The following is a 25,373-nucleotide window of genomic DNA, read 5'->3' as shown; positions in this document are numbered from 1 at the left end:
GAGAACAAAGATGAGGAGATAATAGAGCTAAAAACTCCTTCAAATTGGAACCAATCCCCTGCCCCGATCTCCTTCCATCGATGTGCCAGCATCCACACCCTCCTTGTACGTCAAAAGTCCACCCAGCGTCAAAACGAAAATGAGATCCTCTCTCATCCTGGTGACTCGAAGCCCTCTCTCACCCTTGCGCTCGTCTCTCTCCGTAAACACTTAGCGTGACCACCTGTTCTTCTCCTCTCCATCCCTGTCCGAGAACCTGGAAAAATAATATTCTCCTCCAAGTTTTGTGTTCCAGACCAGCGAGAAAAGTGCCCCTCCGTTTGTTTCCACGTCCCCCGAAGCTCTCTCTCTGTAAGTCAATCTGTCTCTCTCCTCTCACTTAAACAAAAAAATCCGAAAACTGCCGTTGAAGTTCAGCTCCTCCTTTCCCCTTTTTTTTTTTTTTTTTTGGCTGAAAAATCCACCTCGTGCTCTCCGTTTATCTGGTTCTACCTCCCTCTACCAAAAAAAAAAAGAAGAAGAAAAAAATCCAACTTCCCATGACCCGAACGAAAAAAAAGCCAAGAAATCACCTCTCCTCTTTCAGTTTCAGTCCCCAACGAAAAAACAAGCCCCCTCCAAAAGCTCCCCGGTCAAACGAAAGAGGAAACACCACCCCGAACTTCCCATAAGCTCCACTGTGCTGCTCTCCACTTCCGTTCGGTCCCAACGTCCAGAAAAACCAGCCCCTTTTTCTCTTCCCATCCTCCAACCACTCCTCTGTTTTCTCCTTCCAAAAATAGAGCAAGTCTCTCCCTAGCACTACAAAGCTTTTTTTTTTTTTTTTTTTCCTCGAAAGTCCTAGTCTCCTCTATGTTCCCGTCGAACCTAGCTTTTTCTCCCTCGTAAACCTGCTACCCTCTGTTCCAATGAAGCTTTTCCATGCAGCCCAAAAACCAGAGCGTCAAACTCCCCGAAAAGCCAAAAGAAGCCCCTCACCACCTAAAAACAAGACCTCAGCAGCCAAGAAAAACTGCTTTCGCCCCCAAAGTTTTTCGGTCAAAAACCTCCTCTTTCTGCAGAAGTCCAAAAAGGTTCACTGGTTCCCTACTTTCTTTCCTCTTTTTTTTTTTTCATAAGTCAGTCTCACCAGAAGCCAGTCACTCCAAACGAACCAGCCCCTCTCCGTAAACTTCGCCTCATGTCTCTCTCTAGCCTTTTTTCTTTCAGCTCTCTCTCTTCCCACGAAAATAGCTCTCATGGTCATTCTTCATGCCAGCCTCCCCAAAATAACGCCGCGTCTGCTTTTCTTTTCTTCTTTTTTTCTTTCCAAGTTTTCCGCAAGTTCCTCTGCTTTGAAAACCACCCAAAAGGCTGTCAAAACCCCAAGGCAGGAGGCCACGAGCCATGCCTTGACCAGCACCCGCCCGTGCCAGGACAGCACGCCAACAACACTGTTGGCGTCACTTGATTGCCCACAGACCAAGCCCTTGGTGAACGCTTGGCCACGGTCACCCTCCATCAGGCAGCGAACAGTCAGCGCGTGAGTGCAAGCAAGACTGTCACACCACGCTCAGCGCACGATTAGACTACACGCAAGCCTAGTGCGCGTGCGCAGCGTGCACTCATGGACTATGTTTATGTGCCGAACATTCTCAATCTTAGAAAAAAGATTCTAGATCACTTCCATAACAGCAAGGAAGGTGGTCATTCTAGTTGGTTGAGAACGTACATCCGGTTGAAGCACTTCTTCCATTAGGAAGGAATCAAGGGTGATGTTAAGAGACTTGTGGCCAGTTGTGACATCTGTCAAAAGGCCAAGTACGACACTAGGCCAGAAGCAGGACTTCTCCAACCATTGCGAATTCCAAATAGAATTTGGGAGGACTTGGCAATGGATTTCATAGAAGGACTACCCATTAGTAGAGGACATGAAGTGATTCTGGTGGTAGTAGACCGACTAAGCAAGTACGCCTACTTTATCCCTCTATATCACCCTTATACAGCCAAGTCAGTGGCTAAGGCCTTTGTCAACAACATTGCCAAGTTGCATGGGTTTCCAAGGACCATAGTATCAGATCGGGATAGGGTCTTTATGAGTTCATTTTGAAGGCAACTATTTGAATTGCAAGGCAGCAAGCTTAAAACAAGTTCCTCCTATCACCCACAAAGAGATGGTCAATCCGAAGTGGTCAATAGGACATTGGAACAATATTTGAGGTGCTTTTGTCATGAAGAGCAAAGGAGATGGGCAAATTACCTACGATGGGCAGAATTCTGGTACAATATCTCCTATCACTCTTCTATTGACAAAAGCGCTTTTGAAGTTGTATATGGTAGACCACAGCCACTCTTGGTCAGCTATGAAAAGGGCCCAGCCAGTAATAATGAAGCAGAGTAGAAGCTGATTGATAGGGACAAGGTACTGGCCAAAGTCAAAAGAGAGCTCAAGAAGGCCCAGACTCGAATGAAGAAGTATCATGATCAGGGGCGACATGTTGTGTCCTTCAAAGTAGGTGACTCTGTCTACTTGGAGCTTAGGCAATTCGGGCATAAGACCATGAGGAAAACCACAACTGCAAAGCTGAACCAGAAGTTCTATGGGCCTTATAGAGTGTTGGAGAAACTGGGCAATGTGGCATACAAGCTTCAGCTTTCACCAACTTCACAGTTGTACCCGGTATTCCATGTTTCCTTACTCAAGAAGAAGGTTGGAGATCTGAGTCTCGTTGGGGAGGAGTTACCTACAGTGGATCGAGAGGGAAGGACCCTTACAAAGCCAAAGGAAGTGATCGGATATAGGCTGCATCGGAGGGGCCGAGAGAGACCCAAGGTGTGGCAAGCATTGATCCTTTGGGAAGGATTATCAAGGGACGAGGCAACTTGGGAGGACTATGATGGGCTGGAGAAGAAGTATCCCCAATTGATCCTCGAGGGGAATGTCAAAACCCCAAGGCAGGAGGCCACGGGCCATGCCATGACCAACACCCGCCCCTGCCAGGACAGCACGCCAGCAGCACTGTTGGCATCACTTGATTGCCCACAGACCAAGCTCGTGGTGAACGCTAGGCCAAGGTCACCCTCCATCAGGCAGCGAACAGCCAGTGCACGCGCACGGCTAGACTGCACGCATGCCTAGTGCGCGTGCGCATCATGCATGCATGCATGGCCTAGGCGCCTGCACAGGGCACGCATGCACGCCCACATTGGAATTGACGGTGCGACTGCCCAGCAGGCCCACTAATGCTAGCATGCCACTCAAAGCCCTGGCCTTGGCCAGGGCCTTGCTGCTGTACACCCTGGTCTTGACTAGGGCCATGCTGATCAACGCCCTGGCCTTGTTGACCAACACCCAAGCACCACAGCCTGGGCCTTGCTGACCAACGCCCAGGCACCACAGCCTGGGCCATGCTAATCAATGCCCAGGCCCCATCACCATGGGCCATGCAGACCAAAACCCAGACCCCACTGGCCTGGGCCATGCAGTAGCATGCCATGCTTGAGCCCACCACGGTCCAACCCAGCGACTCACCAATAGTGCCCAGCCCACACAACCTGGGCCGCACATGCAAGGACCATGGACCAGCCAAGGCTAGCCCGGCAGGCCAACCTAAAGACCCACGCACACAAGCAAGCAGCCCATGCTGTGAGTTCATCCAGGCCACCCATGGGCCACTAACAGCATGAGGCCTTAACCAGGAGGCATGGACCCAGCAATCATTTCCCTTTGTAATTGTTTTAATTGCTTTCTAGTATAGGTTAGGCACTAGGCCATCAGTTATCTTTATCTTTGAACATTTGGATGAATTTGGCTTGTAAGCCCCCATAGACACATTGGTGCTTTGTCACTTAGGCTCCATTGGGTGTAATCCGTGAATCCCAAAGGAGAAGGCTCACCCTGTGCATTTCGTGAATCAGGGTAACCTATTTTTTCATTGTTTTCCTTTGATTAATGCATTGTGGAGGTATTTTAGCATTATGGATTGTGTCTATTGCATTGTATTCGTATTTGCTTGCAGATCATTTTGAACTATTCGAGTGGGACATCGAGTAAGGCAGCCACGAGTTGCCATTGAAGGGCATTTGGTCTGCAACAGGCCACCCTAGTCAAATCTGGAGCAAGGTCAAGGACAAGCTAACAGTTACCACCCACCAGCCAAGCCACACACCCAGCCCTTGGCACCTGTCTAGCCATAATCGCTCCCCTACTTTGTAGGGAGTAACCAACCATCCCTTAAACCGCTCAGCCATCACCCACTCGGCCAACCCACTAAAACCACCATTAGCCACGTGTGCTTCATCAGCAGAAGACACTTGTGCGTGACTTGGTCAGCCCCCAAGCAATCGACACCTGTGCTTGACTTGGTCAGCACACCATTAGGAGACACCCGTGTGCCTAACTTGGTCAGGCCACCAGCAGGAGCCACGTATGCCTGACTTGGTCAGCCAGCCACTTAACCACCTTATCCCACTCAACCGTTTTAGCCCACTCAGCCATTGCACATGCATGCATGCACGCCCAGTTACTAGAATCTTGCCCACCATCAGCCATTGAACAATCATACGAACTCAACCAACACCACCCATAACCATCACAATCAAGCAAGTGGCAGTTCACATCGGTGATCAAGGAGCAAGAAGGGGCGCAGCAGCTTGATGTCTAGGATCTCAATCGAGGACCCTATCAAAGGCACAAGGGTGCCTTTCCTCAACCCAACAGAGAAACAAGAGAAACGTGTCTACGTCCAAAAGCACCTCTCTGTTTAAACTAAGGGTCAAATCCGTCTCTTTGCATGTCGTGAGGATCAAAAGTGAAAAGGTAAAGAATTCTGTTTATGTCGTCTGGGTGATTAACTTTCAAAAATTGAGAAAGACATGGAACCCAAAAATAAATAATAACAATAAAATAAAATAAAAGAAGTAAGAATAGAATATTAAAACTCTGTTGTCCATGTGAAGAAGTATTGCCCAATTAAATCATAGGTTATAAAAAATAAACATAAATCATGATATTAATTAATTTAAATCATAACTTGGATCTATCCCTATTAACTGTTTTTCATCTAAAACCAATAATAATGTCATGAACTACTTAAAATGTATCGGTTCTAAACGTAAGAAATATGTAATATTTCAGCTTAATTAATAATTTACGTATTTTAAAAGTGGTTAATGATTTTTCAAGGGATTACCTTTGGTTTAATTTTGGTTTATAAATCTATATCTTCTGATTGGAAATTTCAAGAATTGAATTCCCAATTGAGTTATCCAATTAATTATAAATAATTAAAATACCAGATTTGTGCAAGGGATTCCCGACACTTTACTGTTCATCAAATTTGAATACTTTTTCTGTTAATAACTTTGCTTCACTTTAATTTGTATTTAAAATTCATCTCTGTTCTCCATTGATCATTTAATATTTTTATTAAGTTTCCTTGTTTCTTCTGCTATTCTTTTAACTTGTCTCTCTGTGGAATCGACACTCTAAAGTTGTGCTACAATTACCGCGCTATTCTTTGGGTATAATCAAATTTTCATATCATTGCCGGGGAGACGGTAGAAGAATTGCTAGATAGTTTTTGTTTTCAGTAGTTTGTAAATGTGGTAACTTCGTTTCCTCTTTTAGCTTGTTACATCTTTATTTTATTATAATTTTTTTTTTTTTAGTGTTGCATTTTTCTCTACCTTGCATGTAGGTATATAAACGCCTTGACTCGTTTTGCTTGTAGACCTGTGTTAGGGTCAGAATCAAAGTCTAATTTTTCTAATCATTTATTTGATAGTTCTTCTAATTCTAAGAAAATGAATGAACATGGAGATCAATCCATTAGGACCCTTTAAGACTATCTCCACCCTACATGCACAGCCACTCCATCATGCATCATATTTCCAGCTAATAGTCGCCAACTAGATTTTAAAACAGGGATGATACAGTTATTCCCTACTTTTCATTGCTTGAAAAATAAAAATCCATATGTGCACACTAGGGTGTTTGAGGAAGTAGTTGTGACTTTTCATAGTCAAAATACAACTGAAGACATTGTGAAACTTAAGTTCTTTTTTTCTCTTTGAATGATAGAGCTAAGAGTTGGCTATACTCGCTGAGATCACGATATATTGGATCATGAAATGAGATGACTTAGGTCTTCTTTAATAAATATTTTCCCCAACATAAGACCAACGCTTTAAAAAGGTAAATCTCCGGCCACCTTTCCACAAAAGGACAATGAGACTTTGTATTAGTCTTGGGAGAGATTTATGGAGTTGTTGAGTATGTGTCCTCATCATGGGTATAAAAATTAGCGCTTAGTGAGCTATTTTTATGAAGGACTTACACCTAGAGAGTGCCAATTTGTGGAGATGATATGTAATGATGAGTTCTTATAGAAAGAACCTGATGAGGCCATAAAATACCTCAATGAGCTTGCTGAAAAAGCTCACACTTGGACTAGACCTAGTGCTACTAAGAGCACAAATAGGTCACGACCTGCAGAAAACCCAAATGGGGGTGGAATTTGCCATCTCAGGGAAGATGATAACTTGAAGGCTAAGGTTGAGATGCTCACTAGGGAGCTAGAGGTGTTAAAAACTAAGGATTTAAAGTTAACACATGTGGCTAATCATGCAGAATCTTTTTGACCATGTTTTGTGTGTGGCGGGGTAGATCACCTCGCCCAAGAGTGTCTTACATTTGCTGAGATGAGAGGGATGTATGAGAAACAATATAATGCCTTGGGTATGTACAAGAAGCCTTATACACCTTTCTCTGATACCTATAATCTGGGGTGGCGCAATCACCCCAATTTTAGCCAGAAGTCTAAAAACCAGCTACCTGCACAACCCCCTAGATCATATCCTGCACCATATCATGCACCTTCATCTTCTAGGAGTCCATTGGAAGACACTTTGCATGCTTTTATTGAGGCACAAGGTAAGACTAACTAAAAGTTTGAATCTTTGATTACGCAAGTTGTTGAACAAAACAAAGAGACAAAGAACCAAGTGTCCAAATTGATGAGCTCCTTGAGTGTGAATGAGCGAGGTAAGTTCCCTTCTCAAGCTTGCTCCACACCCCATGGTCAACACATGGTGCAAGAGAATTTGAAGGATGTGAATACCACTGTGACCCGAAGTGGTAAGTCATTACACATCCCGATTACAACCAAAGAATAACGCGGTAGTTGTAACACAGTTTTGGGGTGTCAATTTCACAAGGAGACACATGAAAAGAATAGTAGAAAGAACAAAGAAACTAACGAAAAATATTAAATGATAAATGGAGAACAAAGATTAATTTTAAATGCAAATTGAAGTGAAGCAAACTTACTAACTAAAGAAATACTCAAATTTGATGAACAGTAGAGCATCGGGAATCCCTTGCACGAATCCGGTATTTTAATTATTCTTAATTGATTAAATAACTCAATTGAGAACTCAATTTTCAAAATTCTCAATCGAAAGGTATAGATTTATAAACCAAAATTAAACCAAATGTAACATTTGAAAAATCATTCACCACTTTTAAATACATAAATTATTATCCCTATTCATAAACAAAAATGATACACAACCTCCTACTATTCACACAACCTCCACACACCATACATTTTTTATTTTTTTTTTCTTTTACCAAATATTTAATATATGGATAATGAATAGAAGAATTTAATTAGTTTAAGAAGAATAAATTCAAACATATTTTTAAAAAATATTAAAAAAAATGTACTGTGTGGAGGTTGGGAGGTTGTGTAACATTGCTCTTGATCCAAACATAATCAAAGAACTAATCTATTCAATAGAAAAATCATGACTAAATCCATAAACAGAATCAATTCTATGATTATTCGGAGAAAACAACATTAATGATGAATTGAGAATGATAAAACAAAAGAGTTTTAGTAATTGAAAATCAAATACATAAATTAAAAATACCATCTAATGTGCAAGTTCATCCCTAATCCTATTTGAGGATTTAGTTACCCATAAGTATAATGGACAACCAAAATCTCCAAAGAAAACTGAAGTAAACGGCGACCATGGAAGTGATTTTCTCCTTTCTTCAAATTTGCCTTGTGTGCCTCTCTTCCCACTCTATTTCGTGCTAATAATATGTTTATATAGGGTAGGAAAGAAACCCTAATATCTTCATAATTTTCTTATAAACAAATTGCTTAAATTTTAGGACTAATCTTGGCAACCACGTACATGCTTCAAGAGTTTGAATTTGGAAATCCTTATCAATGATAAATTTATAACCCTTGAAGATAGCTTTCTAATACATCAAGAATCGCATCAATCCGATATGTGAGCAAAAAGTTACAGTCAAAATACTAAAGTATGTCCAGGCTGTCTCATTACAAATTTCAGATTTAGAATTCTTGCAGTTTCCTTTTGTGATTTTTTTATTTTTTCTCTTGATCCAAATTGCTCTCAAATCCCATAAAAGTCCTCCTTTGAATTTGACTGGGTTTTGACTTGCTCTTTTATAAACTCTAAAATTAAACATTAAAAAAAAACGGTTTAAGAGTATCCCAATATAAATAGAAACTCAATTCAAGAATACACATTAATTTTTATGATTTCTATTTACATTTTAGCATTTTAATCCAATAATAGAGTATTTAGGGTTCACTTTCGTGCACTCATCACACCCCCCAACTTACTAATTGCTAGTCCCTAGCAATTTTCATGCCCAAAACAACAAAAGAGACAAAAGAAAATCACACACAAAGACCACCTAGTCACACTTTCCAGATTCACATGTCAAAGCAATCTTAAGAATTCTATAACCCTATCACAAGCAATCCACCTATAGCACTCCACAGAGTGTGTGTGTTCCAAACTGTATCCATCTAACCAGAAGCCCTGACACATGCAGTATCAAGAACATCTCAAGCGAAAGGTTCAACTCCATAACTCACACTTTTAAAAGTGTTTCGTATGAGGATTCTCTCTATGAGTTGACAATGGGTGTATACACACTCTCGTGAAGAATTAGGCAATTGCATACAAACAACAAGTAAACGTTGATCTTATGATAGGAACACTAATAAATGAGACTTCCACTAGTCTTTCCAACAGCTTACTTAGGATCAAAACGGTCAACACAAAAGGTTGTAACGTGGCTTGGGTTATATGAAAAAAAAAAAAGATAAAAATGATTCAAAATACTTCCAAGTACATACAAGGAGAATTTTATTAAATATCTAAGTAGACCATACTTCTCACTTGATGTACTCTTCACTTGTCAGATCATCAAATAATAATACTTTTCCTTCTTCTCTCTCTTTTCTCTCTCTCTCTCTCTCTCTCTCTCTCTCTCTCTCTCTCTCTCTCTCTCTCTCTCTCTCTCTCTCTCTCTCAATAATTTGATGGACAAATACATGCCACTTTGGTATTCTTGCCATTGCTACCTAACCTTGATTTTCTTTTTCTTTTTTTTTTTATTCTTTGAAGCTCAATCAATTGAACACTTTGCAACTTGTACTCTTCTCTTTCTTTCTTCTTCTTTTTTTTTTTAATTGAAAATGGTAAAACAAAAGAAAGAAAATGCAAATTCCACAACTAGTATACACTTGAAAGTAAAAAGAGTAGAAAAATTAGTGTATAGGTTATACTCCAATGTGGAGAGGTATAGATGATATGGACATATAAAAAGAAAAAGCTACATGTGTTTATTGGCTCAAAGTTGGCTACTAGGGGTCTATGATGAAAAGAGTTAGCTTGAAAGGCTCAAACGTTGATCCTAAGTCGACTTTCGTCATATCCCAAGCACATCCACCATCTTACCACAAACCATGTAATGATATTCTCAAAAGAAGTGCCTAATTCAATAGATCAATGAACGCTTATCACAATTTATTGTATTTGTAGGCTCTCAATCCTATCCAAAATCACATGAATACTTAAGCAAAAGAGTTCTCTAACTACATGTATCAAACCACCATCTTACCACAAAACTTGGATGAGTGCATTAGGGGTTCTGTGAATGCTTCAGTAAAAATGATTATGGTGGGTTTGGTGAATTCATGAAGATGACTATGAATAAGAATGAGTACACACGTGAAAAAGATGCACATGTGATGCAAATTAAAAACAAATTGACACATAAAAATTTACCGCAGAGTTCCAACAAACATTTTAAATACTGAATTTGCACCACCACCCCCCCAACTTAAATGAAACATTGTCCTCAATGTTTAAGAATCAAAATTGAATGGGGAGTAACTGAAAAGGGTAGAATACACCTAATGAGTGACATAGGTAGCTCGCTAACACTACAACATATGCTATTTTTTGCCGCGCTCGATAGTCGCTGTAACAACCACAAAAACTGTGGTTAATATCACTTTTCGGCCGTTTTCACATCGCAGATGAAACGCCAGGATTTAGGCGTGACATCCGCTTCGATACTCGCCGCAGTGATGCCGCCGAAGAATATGGCATCTTCCCGTCGATCTACCTGCCGAGAATGGGGGGCATAGTAACTGCCGCTATTGACAGCAACTCAAGTCGAGCCAGCGCCGCTAAGGGTTTCCGATTTCTTGCGAGTGTGCATTCGTCGCGAACTAAGGCCACCGCGTTCGACGATTTACAAGATGCCGATCGTATCTTCTCGCGACGCATGTTTCTCGCAGAGAAATCGGACCGGCTCCCAAAGATCGGCGGGCAAACTACGGCTGAAAGACCCAATGGGGGAAGGTGAAAATCTTCCCCAAATTTGCTGCGATTAACGCTCGCTGGTTGCTTGCATCTCAATCGCCGGTGTGAGGTTGCTACATTCAATGGCGGACTGGTTCATCGTGGCCAGAAACAATTTCCGACGACTACCCCCCAACCGATGGTCCGGCGCTAGGTATCAATTTTCTTGGCGACCCTTTTTTTCCCCGATATAATTTTTTTTGCATTTGCTGATCAAAATTGGGTGTAAATTTAATGGAATCGAAAATCGCCCAAATCATAGCTACTTTGAACACTCAAGTTAACTGGAAGTGTTAATTTGGCACTAGTTAAATTTGGACATTTTATCTTGCTATTTTTGCTCCTCCCAATCGATATTGTACGCATGCTATGGATTATTTGAGACTTTATTACCAATCAACTCTGTTTTCTCATATTGGGTTCTGGTTTATATAGGGTTACTTTTCACACACAGTTATGCACGTATATATATCTCATCTTGAACACTGGTCTCGATTGGACATGGTTTTGCAACTCATCAGTTTATATTGTTGTTGTCACATGTGTATATATAAATCTCTATTTATCAACCATGCAAGTATAGAACACCTTCTGAAAATAGCAATATGTCAAGTATCAAACTGCTAGATATTACTTTAAAGTAATGTCAAGTAATTTTGCCTTCAATTTTGTCCATAACTTAGTTTAGCAATGAGAGGGAAATTGTCACAAATACATATCATTTCAACATGCTAGCAGTCATATATACTATAATTCCTTTACAAATACATACCCCACATACAAGCAGGGGGCAGAAATTTGAACACACTGATATTGGGGGTCTGGGTAGCACATCTAAGGTTGGACCACACTACTGGAGGCAAAAAATTGACCTGTTCCAATACACAACAATGGAATAAAGCATCAGTATGTGTAAATATTACTCTGCATAATCCTTTTAGTTTTTCAAATTTCACATCTTCATGTGAAATTTCTACTACAATTCAACTGCCAAAACCCATACAAATAACCTCCTTATTGTGTGCTGGGCAACCTTAAAGTCATTTACACATTTATTCCTAAATCAGTTAGAAATTATTCTCATTTTTCCTTCACATCTAAGAAATGAACTTTAAGGTTGAGATTTAAGGTTGTTTACAGTGAATGCACGACTGCAAACATGTGTATCATGGTCCAACCACTGATAGTTATTTGTCATTTTTCATATTCATTTTGTTTGTAGTGGAATTTGATGGATGTTATTTGCTTTTTACCTGACTGTTCACGGAGCCATGCACAGCCTTTCACTCACTACCACCTTGCTAGTGCAGCTCGCTTCTAACATGAACTATCCTTGTAATACAAGATCCCTGTGATGTATATATAACCAATGTAGAGGGTCAGCAAAACTGTGATTGCTACATAATGGCAAAGTAGTTATATTGACATATATCTATTGCACTATACATATTTCTGGTTAGGAAATAATCACATCTGGTGGTCATACAAAGCACTAACCATGCCTAGTTATCATGTAGAAAGGGCAGTAGAGTATAACTTAATCTATGTATGCCAATTGTATATGCAATATCTTTATAATGATAGAGTACAAAATTCTGCTCATATTTTGTCTCATTTATTGCAGCGTGCAGTAGGTAAATAATTTAATCTACCTCATAATCCTCCCAACAACCACCCCAAGAAACTCTATAGGTATTTTAACATTGCAACCCAGCTCTCACAAATAGAGTAAATGGCAAGCTCACTACGGAGCTCCATTTCCATTCAGGGTCGCTTTACCACGTTGTTAAAGTTTACATTTATTACCTGGGGCATAATAAATTAACTCTACCCATGTCTTACAGTATGTATATAGCATTGAGTTAATATAGAGGAAGAAAGCAATTTACCTCCCATGATCCTTGACCCTTCCTAGCTAGCAATATCAGGATAAACCTGACTATAGTCAAAACTGCCCAGTTTACAAAATCAGCATCCCCACCACACCTTCATCAAAAGTACTACTATCCTAAGGTGTAGGTCAAAAGTCAAACAATATATATTTAACTGCTGGCATGCACAAAACAGCAACTAAGGAACTGCACTTTGAGTCTCTCTCTGAGACTCAACTTCTGACATTCGCATGTCAACACGTTGCTCATATTCCCGCATATGCTCCCTCATTGCGGCAAAACCACCTTCAATATCTTCAAGCCTCTTTTGGTAATATTCTGAATTTTTCCTATTTGCTTCATTTTCTTCCGCAAGGCGTTCATATTCCTCATTGCTCACTCCAGCCACTTTAGTTGATTCGGGCATAACAGAGTGGCCCATCCCTCTGTTATACCCGGACCTATGTCCCAATACCTCCCTAAATATGGCTGCTGCTGCTTCATCTGTGCGAGCCTCTGGGTCTTTGGCATTCATCAATTCAACCATCTGATTCTGTGGCCAACACAAGTCAAAACAGCTCCATCATACAACCAATATCATCAATAAACTAAGGTCAAGCTACTATATTCATAACTTTCTAGAAGCTGAACTTTTCTGAAAAAAATTGAATAGCATATATATCTATGGGTCAACCATTTAGGTACTGTAATAGTGAAAAATTGTGCTCACATAATTTTCTTCTGTGGTTGGTGTGATGAATCTCCCCCTTTTAGTCGACCAATGCACATCTTTGTAAAAATCAATTAGATTCTTGTCCTTCTACATGAATATATAGACATTACAATCACATTATCATACTTTGCGAAATACAAGATTTTATTATTCAACCATAGAAGAAAATGGCTACTGAATATTTCACTCAATACCTTCCTTTCCATTAGTACAACAAACGATGTCCTTCCGCTTGTATGGTTCACCCTTTGTTTACGCCTGTTTTCTTTGTTTTGACTGGACATTTTCTGCCACATGGAATCCAATGAGGCCGAATTGAGCAATGAACAACATAGCTGTTCACTTTGGAATCAGATTGAATTAAGACAAACAATGGACGTTAAGTTTATTGCATATAAATACAGTTTCATTTCCTGAAGAAAACAGCCACATATATAACAATTTTAAGTTGTGAAAACTAGCATGCATAACCACTTTTCAGCCTGTACCTTGAAGTCATCACTACCCCACCGATTGCATAACCATTCCCAAACTGGTTTCTCTACCAACCCACCTCCATTAGCTGCTGCCTCCGCATGTGATGCATAACTCTTGTATTTCAGGTGTAGCTTGTAATGAAATGCGTTATATGCACGAGCAAGCTGGCTTGTGACTGTCCGACGATGATTTTTCTTTGTCCAATCCAAGACAAAGTCAGCCTATCAATGCCATTGTGTTAAAACCCCGTGTGCATGATATGGGTTCTTGGAATGTTACATAAAACTCCTACGTACTGAGCTATTAAATGAAAACATCTTATAATATAAAAGATGAGATGTTGCTATCACTGGCTACTATCTATTAAATGAAAACATCTCATAATATTATCAAGTTCACACTCAAGTTACCAATAAGGCAGTCTCTTATTAAAGCTGAAATCGAGTTACTACATTCTCATCTTATGCTATATAACCCATGCAAGCAAAATGATGCCTTCAAATACCCTAACATTCCACTTTATGTGGTCAGTTCTAATGTGTATTTTCATTCCCCCTTAATTCTTTAACACACACAGCTATGATAAATGTATCTTGTGAAGCTATATATATAGACATGGTCAATATTTTTAACAACATACTCAACCATTACATGTATTATATCAATAATTGTCATTTGGAAACACATACTCGAACACGTTCAATAAGTTCTTCCTTTTCCTTTTCACTCACCGCACTCCAGCTAGCGTGCCTCATTTCTGCATAGTGCTTGACGATCCAGGAGACTCTCGCTGTGTATACAGTTCTATTGTTGCATGAGGGGCCTATCTTTCCATCTTTTATGTCAAGTGGTATCTTGCCATAGTTTCTCATTCTCTCAAAATCTGCCCCCTTTGCCACACCCCTACAACGCTTACTAGTGTTGGGTACTAACACAGCAAATGAAACTGTTAGACTAGAGCATGTATAAATGTTTGTCACCAAATGTTTATAACTAGGAAATAGGATGTGTACATGATAATACTTACCCTCTGCTGGAGAACAAGGAGGCAGCAGCGATGAAGGTATATCTTCTGGACCTTGAGTGGAGTCATCAGAGTCTACTCCAGCTTCATCTCTCAAAGTCCATGCTGCTGGTTGACCCTGTGGGGGTCGTTGTAAAGTTGCAGATAAAACCCGACCAAATGATCCAGTAGGTATTCCTCTGCCTCTCCCTCTCTGTGTATAAATCATCTTTGCTGCATGCCCCATTATTTGAACATTTTATGTAAGCTTACCCTTACAACTGACTACTACTTTAAACAATGCTTTCATAATTATATGGTCTCCTTCAGTTTACTAAAGTAGCTAAGTAGTACCCAGCAATGTAAAAAGGCTAGTGTAACAACAATCCTTAGTTTGCAAACATTCAATAAGTTAAGAGGTTGCTTTAATAATGAAATAGGCATAGAACAAGCAGACATTTTGCCCTCTAGTTTATAACAACAAAGGATGGACACAAGATTCTGCAGTTGTGTAACTTCATTTCCACCAGAGCTGTGTATAACCATTATGCTTCCTATATTGCATATGTTTAGAGTAAGAACAACACCATGATGTTTGTGCATGATTTATACTTTAACATGTTCTTGCTAGTATTAAACAAGGTCTGGAAATGCTTTGCCTGAAGTAGTTGTGTAAAACCATAAAAACAAAAGCATGGCACTACCAAGTCATCTTTTGTTGCAGCCAGAATGTTAAGTTTGAGATTTTTCTACCTGGGATAATTTCTGTTGAAGGAGCAAGAGTTGTGCAGCAAAAATCTTCTTGGACAGTTCTCAATGCAAGTACGTGTTTCTGAAGAAATGAAAGTTATCTTTGTATCTTAAGTTAACATTGTTTTCCCGCCTACACTAAACTTTCTCCCGCGCAGGTACACGAGCTGGAAACTGTCTGATCAGCATGGTAGAAGACAGGATATCGGTTGACAGGAGCATGGTGTTTCGTAGCTAGCTCACTCAAACATTCATTAACTGCAGCATGGTCATTCGTACCACTGCTTTCATATGATATCGGTTGAAGAGGCCTTGTTAGAGCATGATTGTCAACCACCTCGCAACTTCAGTCTGCTTACACGTGTTTTCTTCTTTGTCAACCAGTCAATAGCAGAACAATTTATGAATTTTGTCCTATATGTATAAACCCACCGACGGCTGACTTTCAATGCATGGTGTTTGTTTTATATACTTTTTATAAGCAATTAAATGAACAACAAACCTTGTTTTTTGACAAGTTCTAAGGCAAGCCGTGTATTATATTATCAAACGGGGCCATGTTCTATAGGATTTTTTCAAACTATATCCAAGTAAAAATCATAACTGTCTGTTGAATATCCCCATCAGTTGTACGTACAAATCCCATCACGTATATAGTCTGCAGGAAAATTACCACTGAGCATTGGTAATTGACTCCATATTCATGCTATTGGATTAGCCATTAACAAGAAATATACTAATTATCAATGAATATGGTAATATTTTTCTGCTCATATATCTCAATTAACTTAGTATTCATTGAGTGGATATAGGTTATACCGTTCGGAGGAGGTAATTTTAATTACGCTTCTGATATTCAATGTTAGAGCACGTGAAGTATTTTACCTTTGCTAGTATACGGGAGATTAGCAACTTCGGAAATATATAAAAAACACTCACTAACATCAAAAGTACTTCCAGTAGGTATTAAAGAACAATGCTTTCCTTCCATTCTATTCAAATGTGTATACTTGGAACAACATTCCTATGAGAATACACTTGGGATAATAAGATTGAAATAGGTAATACATTCAACATGATCACTAATGTATGATCTTGGCATCCCACTCAATCGTGAGATAATACTTTTACATGAGCAGTAGGTAATTTTTCCCTACTGCTGTTTCCAATATTAATAGCTATATTGGAAACATCCACATATCGGATGAGCAAGTGTTACTTCAGATCGGACTTAATATATACATAGCTATATATAACCTGCTAGCCAAAATGTTTGTACAATGGCATGAAAAATTAATGCACCCATTTGTTTGCTCCCCGTTGTACTGTCAAGATGATTCTATTATAGCTATGATGGCCACACGGCACCTGGAGCATCTGAATAAAGCCACTGCAATGCACCATTTCGGAGGGGGATATAGACAGTATCTGCAATTGAGGAATGGGGAAATGTATGTTACCAAAGTATTATGAGCAACACTGGAAATGAACATGATTTCCAGAGTAATTACCACGTTGGGTTCGTTGACCCAATACCACCAACGTTTTTTACATGGATTTTCTGACAATTAAAAAGCCTTGTATGGTACCCAGTCTGACTGAGATTGTTTTCCTGCAGTTATATCACTCACACTTGGGCTGAAATGCCAAAAATAATTACGCTATTTACGTTACAAGTACCTTAGTTTAAAAAAATATACTATCTGCATAGACAGTACATGTACACAGAATCAGATAACACAGCTGCATGTACCCCAAACACTACATTGGTTTGCTAGGAAAAATGTTAGAGACTACAAAGTAGTTTGGTAAAACTGTTTCACAATATATACGTGAAGTAACACTATTACCTTGCAGTTAATAGTGGGGCAATTGAGGCACTGTGTCCATTTCCAGGGTCACTGTATTGGGGATGCCTAACTGCAGCATGGAAGAATCTACAGCTGCAGAGTCTATTTCCAGACCCACCTTACTGTCTGCTTCATATGATGGCCATGCCTTTAATATGAAGCAGAATTTTATGGCGATTGCGAATCGCATCAACTAAATCTACATAATGATTTAGTAAGGCACATTCACTAGATATATGCATTCTAAATTCATATCATTGAGATAGCTGGGTTCTGGTTTGCACAGTTGGCTATACTAGCATATTTACCCCCAAGTCATCACTAATATTTATCAAATATTAGTAAAAAGTAGAATATACTATAATAGGCCACTAAGTAGAGAAGCATGTTGTAGACTCAAGTTTATGTGTTGTTAAAATTGGAAGCATAGTAAAAATCATTACCCAAAGAAAAGATGAATTAATTATAAGTGGTCTTTATATGACCATCACTACTGAGTTTAAAAATGGCCAATAACACCCATTGTTCGTGCTCCCAAACCACATTACCACTCATGCGATGGGATTCCATCAATTGGGCAATTTTTAGTCAATCTCGAAGACACAATAAAACCGGACTTGCTAATCCCCATCCTTCAACCTCTGTTTCAATGTGAACCGATAGTTGTCCTAAAAACAAATCGTGGTTTTCCTAAGTTATGACATACAATTCATCATGTGTGTAGTTTAAATCAAGACAAACTCTTACATACAAAAAATGAAAAGCAAACATTCAACCAAAATCAGTTCTATTGTACTGAATGACAGAGAATGGATCGAAAAGGTAGAGAAACAGAGAGCATACCTCCGATTGTACGGTCTGGCCATCGGATGGTGCGGCAAATGATGGGCAACAAATCACTCTTGGTGGTGATCGGCGGGAGAGAAGAAATACCTCTATTGGATGTTATGCATAGCGGTCGAATGAGAGAGAGAGAGAGAGAGAGAGAGAGAGAGAGAGAGAGAGAGAGAGAGAGAGAGATAACCACGGAGAGAGAAACACCAAGCTGATTGCAGGGAATCGAAGATGCTTTCTGGCCAGCGGAAAGAATTTCACGGTGCCGATCGGTGGCTACATAATGGCGCGAGGATAAACCGAAATAGCTGCAAGAGTGACGGCAAGAAATCCCAGAAAAAGGTCTCGAATGAGGGAAACCCACGAGTTGTGCCTGGCCGAAATTCCTAGGGAATGAAAATATATATAGTCTATTTAACATAGCAGCGACATCTCGACGTTAAAAGATTTTCTGAGATGTGTGTCACCTCTTGCGGCGACCTTGCTCGCCGTACGCCCCCTGATTTCCCACGATTGAAGTCACTGCCGGCTTATAAAGAAAGCCGTTAACAGTTGCGGCAAATTACTGTCGCCGTTGTAGCTTCTTCATAGCTGCGGGTCCTCAAACTGCCGTAAAATTATCCCAACTGCGGCAGTTCAAAATAGCTACGACCAAATATTGCCGCAACGCCAGATTTAATAATCACGCTTCATCAACTCCCCGAGAACTCATCTACACATTACGAAATCTTTGAATCTATCGACAGATTTTTCATCGCCAGTGAAAAAAACGCCGCAATTGGACATAATTGTTGTAGTGTAAGCACCAAAGATGGTAACCTGAAATGACAAAATAAAACTAACCTACAAACAAAGACGAAGAAAACAACAGAAAATAAAAAAGAAAAGAACGAAAATAAGAGAAAACAGAAATAAAATAGAACAAACAAAACAAATAAAGAAAAACATACCTATGTGGTGTGGTCAAGGTTGATAAATCGGATCCACAAGTGGAATGTCTTCAACTTTCAGAACTTGACTATCAATTAATACTTTAAGGCGTTGACCATTTACTTTAAAAATCCGACCATCCTTAGGATCCTCTATTTCTACCTTCCCATTTTTAAAAATATTTTTCACCGCAAATGGGTCAGTCCACCTAAACCGAAGTTTTCCTTGGTGCTTGTGAATCCAAAATCATATAAGTATACTCGGTCATTAGACTCAAATCTCCTCCTAAGAATATTGTTTCCATAAAACACTTTCATTTTAACCTTAAAGATTGTAAACTTAGGCAAAGGTTTCAATTTAAATTTTGGTGCTTTCATAATTTCAGAAATCTATCTTTCAACTTTCTTAGGCAACTCCTCAAATTTCGGTGACCATGCCCATGTTCCATAATCCTGAGTTTTATAAAAAACAGCACAAATATCAACAATATTAGATGAATCACTAATAGTATTAAATTCAGAATTAATAAGGGAATATTCAAAGGAATCAAAATCATAAGTTGTGTGAACTCTCTTGTCTATGAATGTGTCAATCATGTAAGTTTGGTGGCACTCATCATTCTCTGTTGGTTGTTTCTCAATATAGAAAATATTCAACTTGAGAGTCATATTCCCAAAAGAGAGCTTCATTAGACCATTCCTGCAATTAATAAGAGCGTTAGCAATAGCAAGAAAATGTCTACCTAAAATTAAGGAGATTTTAGAATTAGAGTCAATAACAGAACTAGTCTCAAGGATTAAGAAATCAACAGGATAATAAAATTTTTCAATTTAGATCAAAACATTCTCAACTATCCCTCTCGGTTTCTTAATTGAACGGTCAACCAATTTAAGCACAATAGAAGTTGGCTTAATTTCATCCAAACCAAGCTGCAAATAAATGGAATAAGGCATCAAATTAACACTAGCTCCTAAATCTAGCAAGGCTTGCCCAAACTCATGATTCCCAATATTACATGCAATGGTTGGACAACCAGAATCCTTGTACTTAAGAGGAATTTGCTGCTCAATTAGAGCGCTAACATGCTCTATCATGTTGTCTTCTTAACATGATGCTTCCTCTTAAATGTATACAAATCTTTGAGAACTTTTACATAAGTAGGAACTTTTTTAATAACATGCAAAAGAGAAAGGTTAATCTTTACCTGCCTGAGGTTCTTTAAGATTTCATTACTAAAATCCAAAGTTCGCATACCATATTTTAAAGCTTGAGAAAATGGTACCTTAACTGGGCTCTTGATTACCTCAACTTCCTTGGAAAACTTGGTACTATCATTGTTTTGTTCCTCTTCAACATCCTCTATCTTATCAGTTGTTGGGATGTGTAAGGACTTACCACTTCTTGTCACAATGGCATTGACCTGTTTCAAATTTCCCTGCACCATATGTTGACCTTGGGGTGTGGATTAAGCTTGAGAAGGAAACTTGTCACTCTCATTCACACTCAAGTAACTCATCATCTTGGATACATGGCTCTTTATCTCATTGTTTTCTTCAACAACCTGCATAATCAAATATTCAAATTTTTTATTAGTTTTACCCTGTACCTCAATAAAAGCTCGTAAAGTATCTTCTAAGGAGTTCCTAGAAGAAGAAGATGCATGATATGGTGAGATCTAAGGGGTGGTTGTGCAAGCGGCTAGTTTTCAAACTTCCAGCAAAAGTTTGGGTGATTTCTCCAACCAGAATTATATGTATCTGAGTAGGGTGAAAATGGTTTTTTATACATGCCAAGAGAATTGCAATGTTCCTCATACACTACTCTCATTTGTACAAGTGTTAGGCAATCTTGTACAAGATGATCTACTCCCTAACAAATAAAACAAAGTTTAGATGCATCAACTTGGGGAATAATACGAGCTGCCATAGTTTCCTTCATCTTTAATGCCTCGAACTCTCTAGTTAGGCCCTCCATCCTTGCCTTCAAGTTATCTTCTTCTTTAAGATGATAGATGCCTTCACTAGAATGAGTTTGATTGGAGCGTGCTCAATTAGTACAGTCAAAAGCATTTGGTTCTGTCCAACTGTGAGCTTTTTCTTCAAGTTCATTCAAATATTCTATTACCTCATCCGAGTCCTTATGCAAAAACTCACTGTTACACATCATTTCAACAAATTGACGCTCTCTAGGAGTGAGACCTTCATAAAAATAGCTAACTAGACACCGGCTTTCATAACGACGCCGGACAGAATAGCGATTATCCTACAGGCTAGTTCCAACAGATGATTCACAGGAGAAAAATCCCCCAAAACTAGAGAGAAAAGTCTCTAGGGTTTAACGGAATATTATAAAATCCAGCAATCAGCAAAATCAGTCCACAAGCCAAACTGTTATAGCCAAAAATCGTGTTTATCCGAATTTTGCCAAAAATAGCAAAATCTCGAAAATCACTCTAAATTGAAATTCAAAATAAAATAAGTAATCTGCAAAAAATCTGGCCCAAATCGGATTTAAAATGACTTCCTAACTGACAAGCGAAATATTACCATAAATAGTAAAAAATAATAAAACTAGTGATTCGGAGGGGAAAACAGCAGAATTTGAGGTCGAAAAAAAATGCACATGGAGCCATGCTCGATGTGGACAGCGTGCGCGCTAAAAAGAGCTTTCCGAATTGGGGTCTTATGTACGATTCTGACACCCGTAGCTAAAGTTATGGCCAAAAGACTGAAACGCACTCAAAACGGCCCCAATGAGGAACATATCACAATCAATTCCCGCCTTTGCACTGATCTGCCATCTCATGGTATCTCAGCGCCATCAAGGTGCAATCTGACAGCTCAGCATTATCTATCTCGGATCCCCCTGCATCAGTCGCCCCGGGTTGGAAAGAACTCGTCCTCAAGTTCAGAGTAGTGTCATCAGAATCCACAAAACAAGGACTTAGGTGCTTCACATTAAAGACATCAGAAGTCTTCAAGTGACTGGGAAGGCGCAACCTGTAAGCGTTATCATTGATCTTCTGCACGACCTCACAAGGTCCAATCTTCCGATCCTTAAGCTTATTATACTCTCCAACAGGAAAACGATCACGAGTTAATACAGCCCAAACAAAATCACCAACATCAAAAAGTACCTGACGACGATGACTGTCAACCCGAGTCTTGTACTTGGTATTGCTCTCATGAATGGTCTGTTTCACCTGCTCATGGATACCCCGAAGATACTCTACCATCTCATCTGCTTTAGGACTGAAACGTCCTATACGTGGAATAGGGGCTAAGTCCAGCACCCCGGATGGGTTCTAACCATAGACAATCTCAAATGGGCTTAAGCCTGTGGTTCTGTTTTTTGATCTGTTGTAGGTAAATTCTGCTTGAGGCAATGCCAAATCCCACTGCTTCGGCTTAGTTCCTGCCAAACATCTTAAAAGGTTGCCCAAACTCCGGTTCACCACCTCGGTCTGGCCATCCGTCTGGGGGTGGTAGGCGATACTAAAATTCAATTGCGTTCCCAGTTTCCCCCACAGGCTCTTCCAGAAATGACTGATGAACTTGGTATCACGATCTAAAGTAATGGATCGAGGAACACCATGTAAACGCACAATCTCCCTAAAATAAAGATGGGCAATCCAGACAGCATCCATAGTCTTCCTGCAAGCTACAAAATGGGCCATCTTGGAAAACCTGTCAACCACAACAAAGATAGAATCCGAGGCCCTTTGGGTGCGGGGTAAGCCCAATACAAAATCCATGCTGACATCGAACCAAGGAGCTTCAGGAACAGGTAAGGGAGTGTACAAGCCCGCATTGGTGAGAACTCACTTAGACCGCTGGCACACATAACAACGGTCCACATAATGGGCCACATCACTAGTCAACTTGGGCCAATAAAAGTCAGAAGAGATGAGGGCCAAGGTCTTATCTCGGCCAAAGTATCCCTCATTATGAAACTCACTTATAATTTGCTGCCTCAATGAACAATCTGGAATGCACAACTGTAATCCACGAAACAGATACCCATTATGCAAAACAAAATCATGACGGTGACCATCAGTTACCTCCTTAAATATCCTTCCAAAGGAAGGATCAGCTGCATACATATCTGTGAACGCCTCAAAGCCTGCAACTTTGGTACTCATGGTGGTGAGGAGTAAGGTACGATGGCTCAAGGCATCTGCGACGCGGTTCAGACTCCCTGCTTGGTGCCTCAGCATAAAGGTGAATTCGTGTAAGTATGCCACCCACTTGGCATGACGTCTACTCAGCTTGTGTTGGCCATTGATGTACTTCAGGGCCTCATGATCGGTAAACAGAATAAACTCCTTCTGTACTAGGTAGTGACGCCAATGCTTCAGGGACTGAACTATGGCATAGAACTCCAGATCATAAGTGGAATAATTTTTCTTTGATCCCGATAGCTTCTCGCTGAAGAAAGCAACCGGACGACCTGCCTGACTCAGAACACCACCAATGCCAACGCCGGATGCATCACAATTTACCTCGAACACTTTGTCAAAATCAGGGAGTGCCAAAACTGGTGCCTCGGTCATCTTCTGCTTGACCAGTTGAAAATTGGCCTCTGCCTCCTCAGACCACTGGAAATCACGCCCCTTGAGGCACTCTGTGATCGGGGCAATCAAAGTACTGAAATTTCTAATGAACCAGCGGTAGAAAGATGCCAATCCATGGAAACTTCGGATGTCATGTAAGGTCCTTGGTCTGGGCCACTCCAAGACTACATTTATCTTTGACTGATCTGCATGAACACCATCAGTAGACACAACAAAACCAAGAAAAGTCACAGAAGTAGTGAAGAAAGAACACTTCTTCTGATTAACAAACAGACACTCTGTTTTCAGCATCTCAAAAACGGCACGGAGGTGATCGAAGTGTGAAGCCCATGTCAGACTATAAATGAGGATATCATCGAAGTAAACTATAACGAATTTTCCCATAAAAGGCCGCAAGACCTGATGCATAAATCTCATGACTTCCTAACTGACAAGCGAAATATTACCATAAATAGTAAAAAATAATAAAACTAGTGATTCAGAGGGAAAAATAGCAGAATTTGAGGTTGAAAAAAAAGGCACATGGAGCCATGCTCAATGTGGACAGCGTGCGCGCCGAAAAGAGCTTTCCGAATTGGGGTCTTATGTGCGATTCCGACACCCGTAGCTAAAGTTATGGCCAAAAGACTGAAACGCACTCAAAACGGCCCCAATGAGGAACATATCACAATCAATTCCCGCCTTTGCGCTGATCTGCCATCTCATGGTATCTCAGCGCCATTAAGGTGCAATCTGACAGCTCAGCATCATCTGTCTCGGATCCCCCTGCATCACATAACCATGATGGGGACACAAGCTAAGTAACTCTTTAAAATAATCTCATGCTTGATACAAAGTCTCGCTATCGTTTTGTGTAAAAGTTGAGATTTTCCTATTCAAAGTATTAGTCTTATGATGATGAAAGTATCTATCGAAAAAAATTTGGGTCATCTCAGCCCATGACCCAATTGACCGTGGTCTCAACAAATACATCTAACTCTTCGCTTTCTCCTTTAGTGAGAAAGGAAAGAACTTAAGTCAAACAACATCTACAGTGCTAGGTTGACCATGAAATGTAGCAATAACCTCTTCAAACTCCCTAATAGGAAATGGTACCTTAATTTGGCTCTTTATTACCTCAGCTTCTTTGGGCAGCTCGGCACTAATATTGCTTTGATCATCTTCCACATCCTCTAATTTGTTCATTGTTGGGATGTGATGAGTGCACAAAAGTACACTCTAAATACTCTATTATTGGATTAAAATGCTAAAATATAAATAGAAATCATAAAAATTAATGTGTATTCTTGAATTGAGTTTCTATTTACATTGAGATACTCCTAAACAGTTTTTTTATGTTTAATTTCAGAGTTTATAAAAGAGAAAGTCAAATTCAAATGAGGACTTTCATGGGATTTGAGAGCAATTTGGATAAAGAAAAAAATCATAAAAGGAAACTGCAAGAATTCCAAATCCAAAATTTATAATGAGACAACCTAGACATATTTTAGTATTTTAACTAGAACTTTTTACTCACGTATTGGATTGATGCTATTTTTAATGCATCAGAAATCTATCTTCAAGGGCTATGAATTTGTCTCTAATAAGGATTTCCAAATTCGAACTCTTGAAGCGCTTACATGGCTGCCAAGATTAGTCATAAAATTTAGGTGATTTTTTTATGCAGAAA

General features: G+C 39.7%; 1 protein-coding gene and 1 non-coding gene across 2 annotated transcripts; both read left to right on the top strand.

Annotated features, from left to right (window-relative positions):
• Positions 1-2,446: 2,446 nt before the first annotated feature.
• Positions 2,447-3,118, top strand: LOC122298777. Its single transcript, XM_043108635.1, has one exon. It carries the CDS (start codon positions 2,447-2,449, stop codon positions 3,116-3,118), a length of 672 nt encoding a protein of 223 aa, XP_042964569.1.
• Positions 3,119-24,479: 21,361 nt separating this feature from the next.
• LOC122299956 lies at positions 24,480-24,588 on the top strand. Its single transcript, XR_006239808.1, has one exon. It is a non-coding gene; the product is annotated as a small nucleolar RNA R71 (small nucleolar RNA).
• Positions 24,589-25,373: the final 785 nt, after the last annotated feature.

Source organism: Carya illinoinensis, chromosome 16 (assembly GCF_018687715.1).
Source record: "Carya illinoinensis cultivar Pawnee chromosome 16, C.illinoinensisPawnee_v1, whole genome shotgun sequence".
Lineage (NCBI taxonomy): Eukaryota > Viridiplantae > Streptophyta > Magnoliopsida > Fagales > Juglandaceae > Carya > Carya illinoinensis.
The sequence above is the reverse complement of the archived record's forward strand: the minus strand, read 5'-3'. Positions and strand labels throughout refer to the sequence as shown.

Bases quoted from the DNA above. Each gene is read 5' to 3' on its own strand.
- LOC122298777 (XM_043108635.1), top strand. From the start codon at position 2,447: ATGAAGAAGTATCATGATCAGGGGCGACATGTTGTGTCCTTCAAAGTA.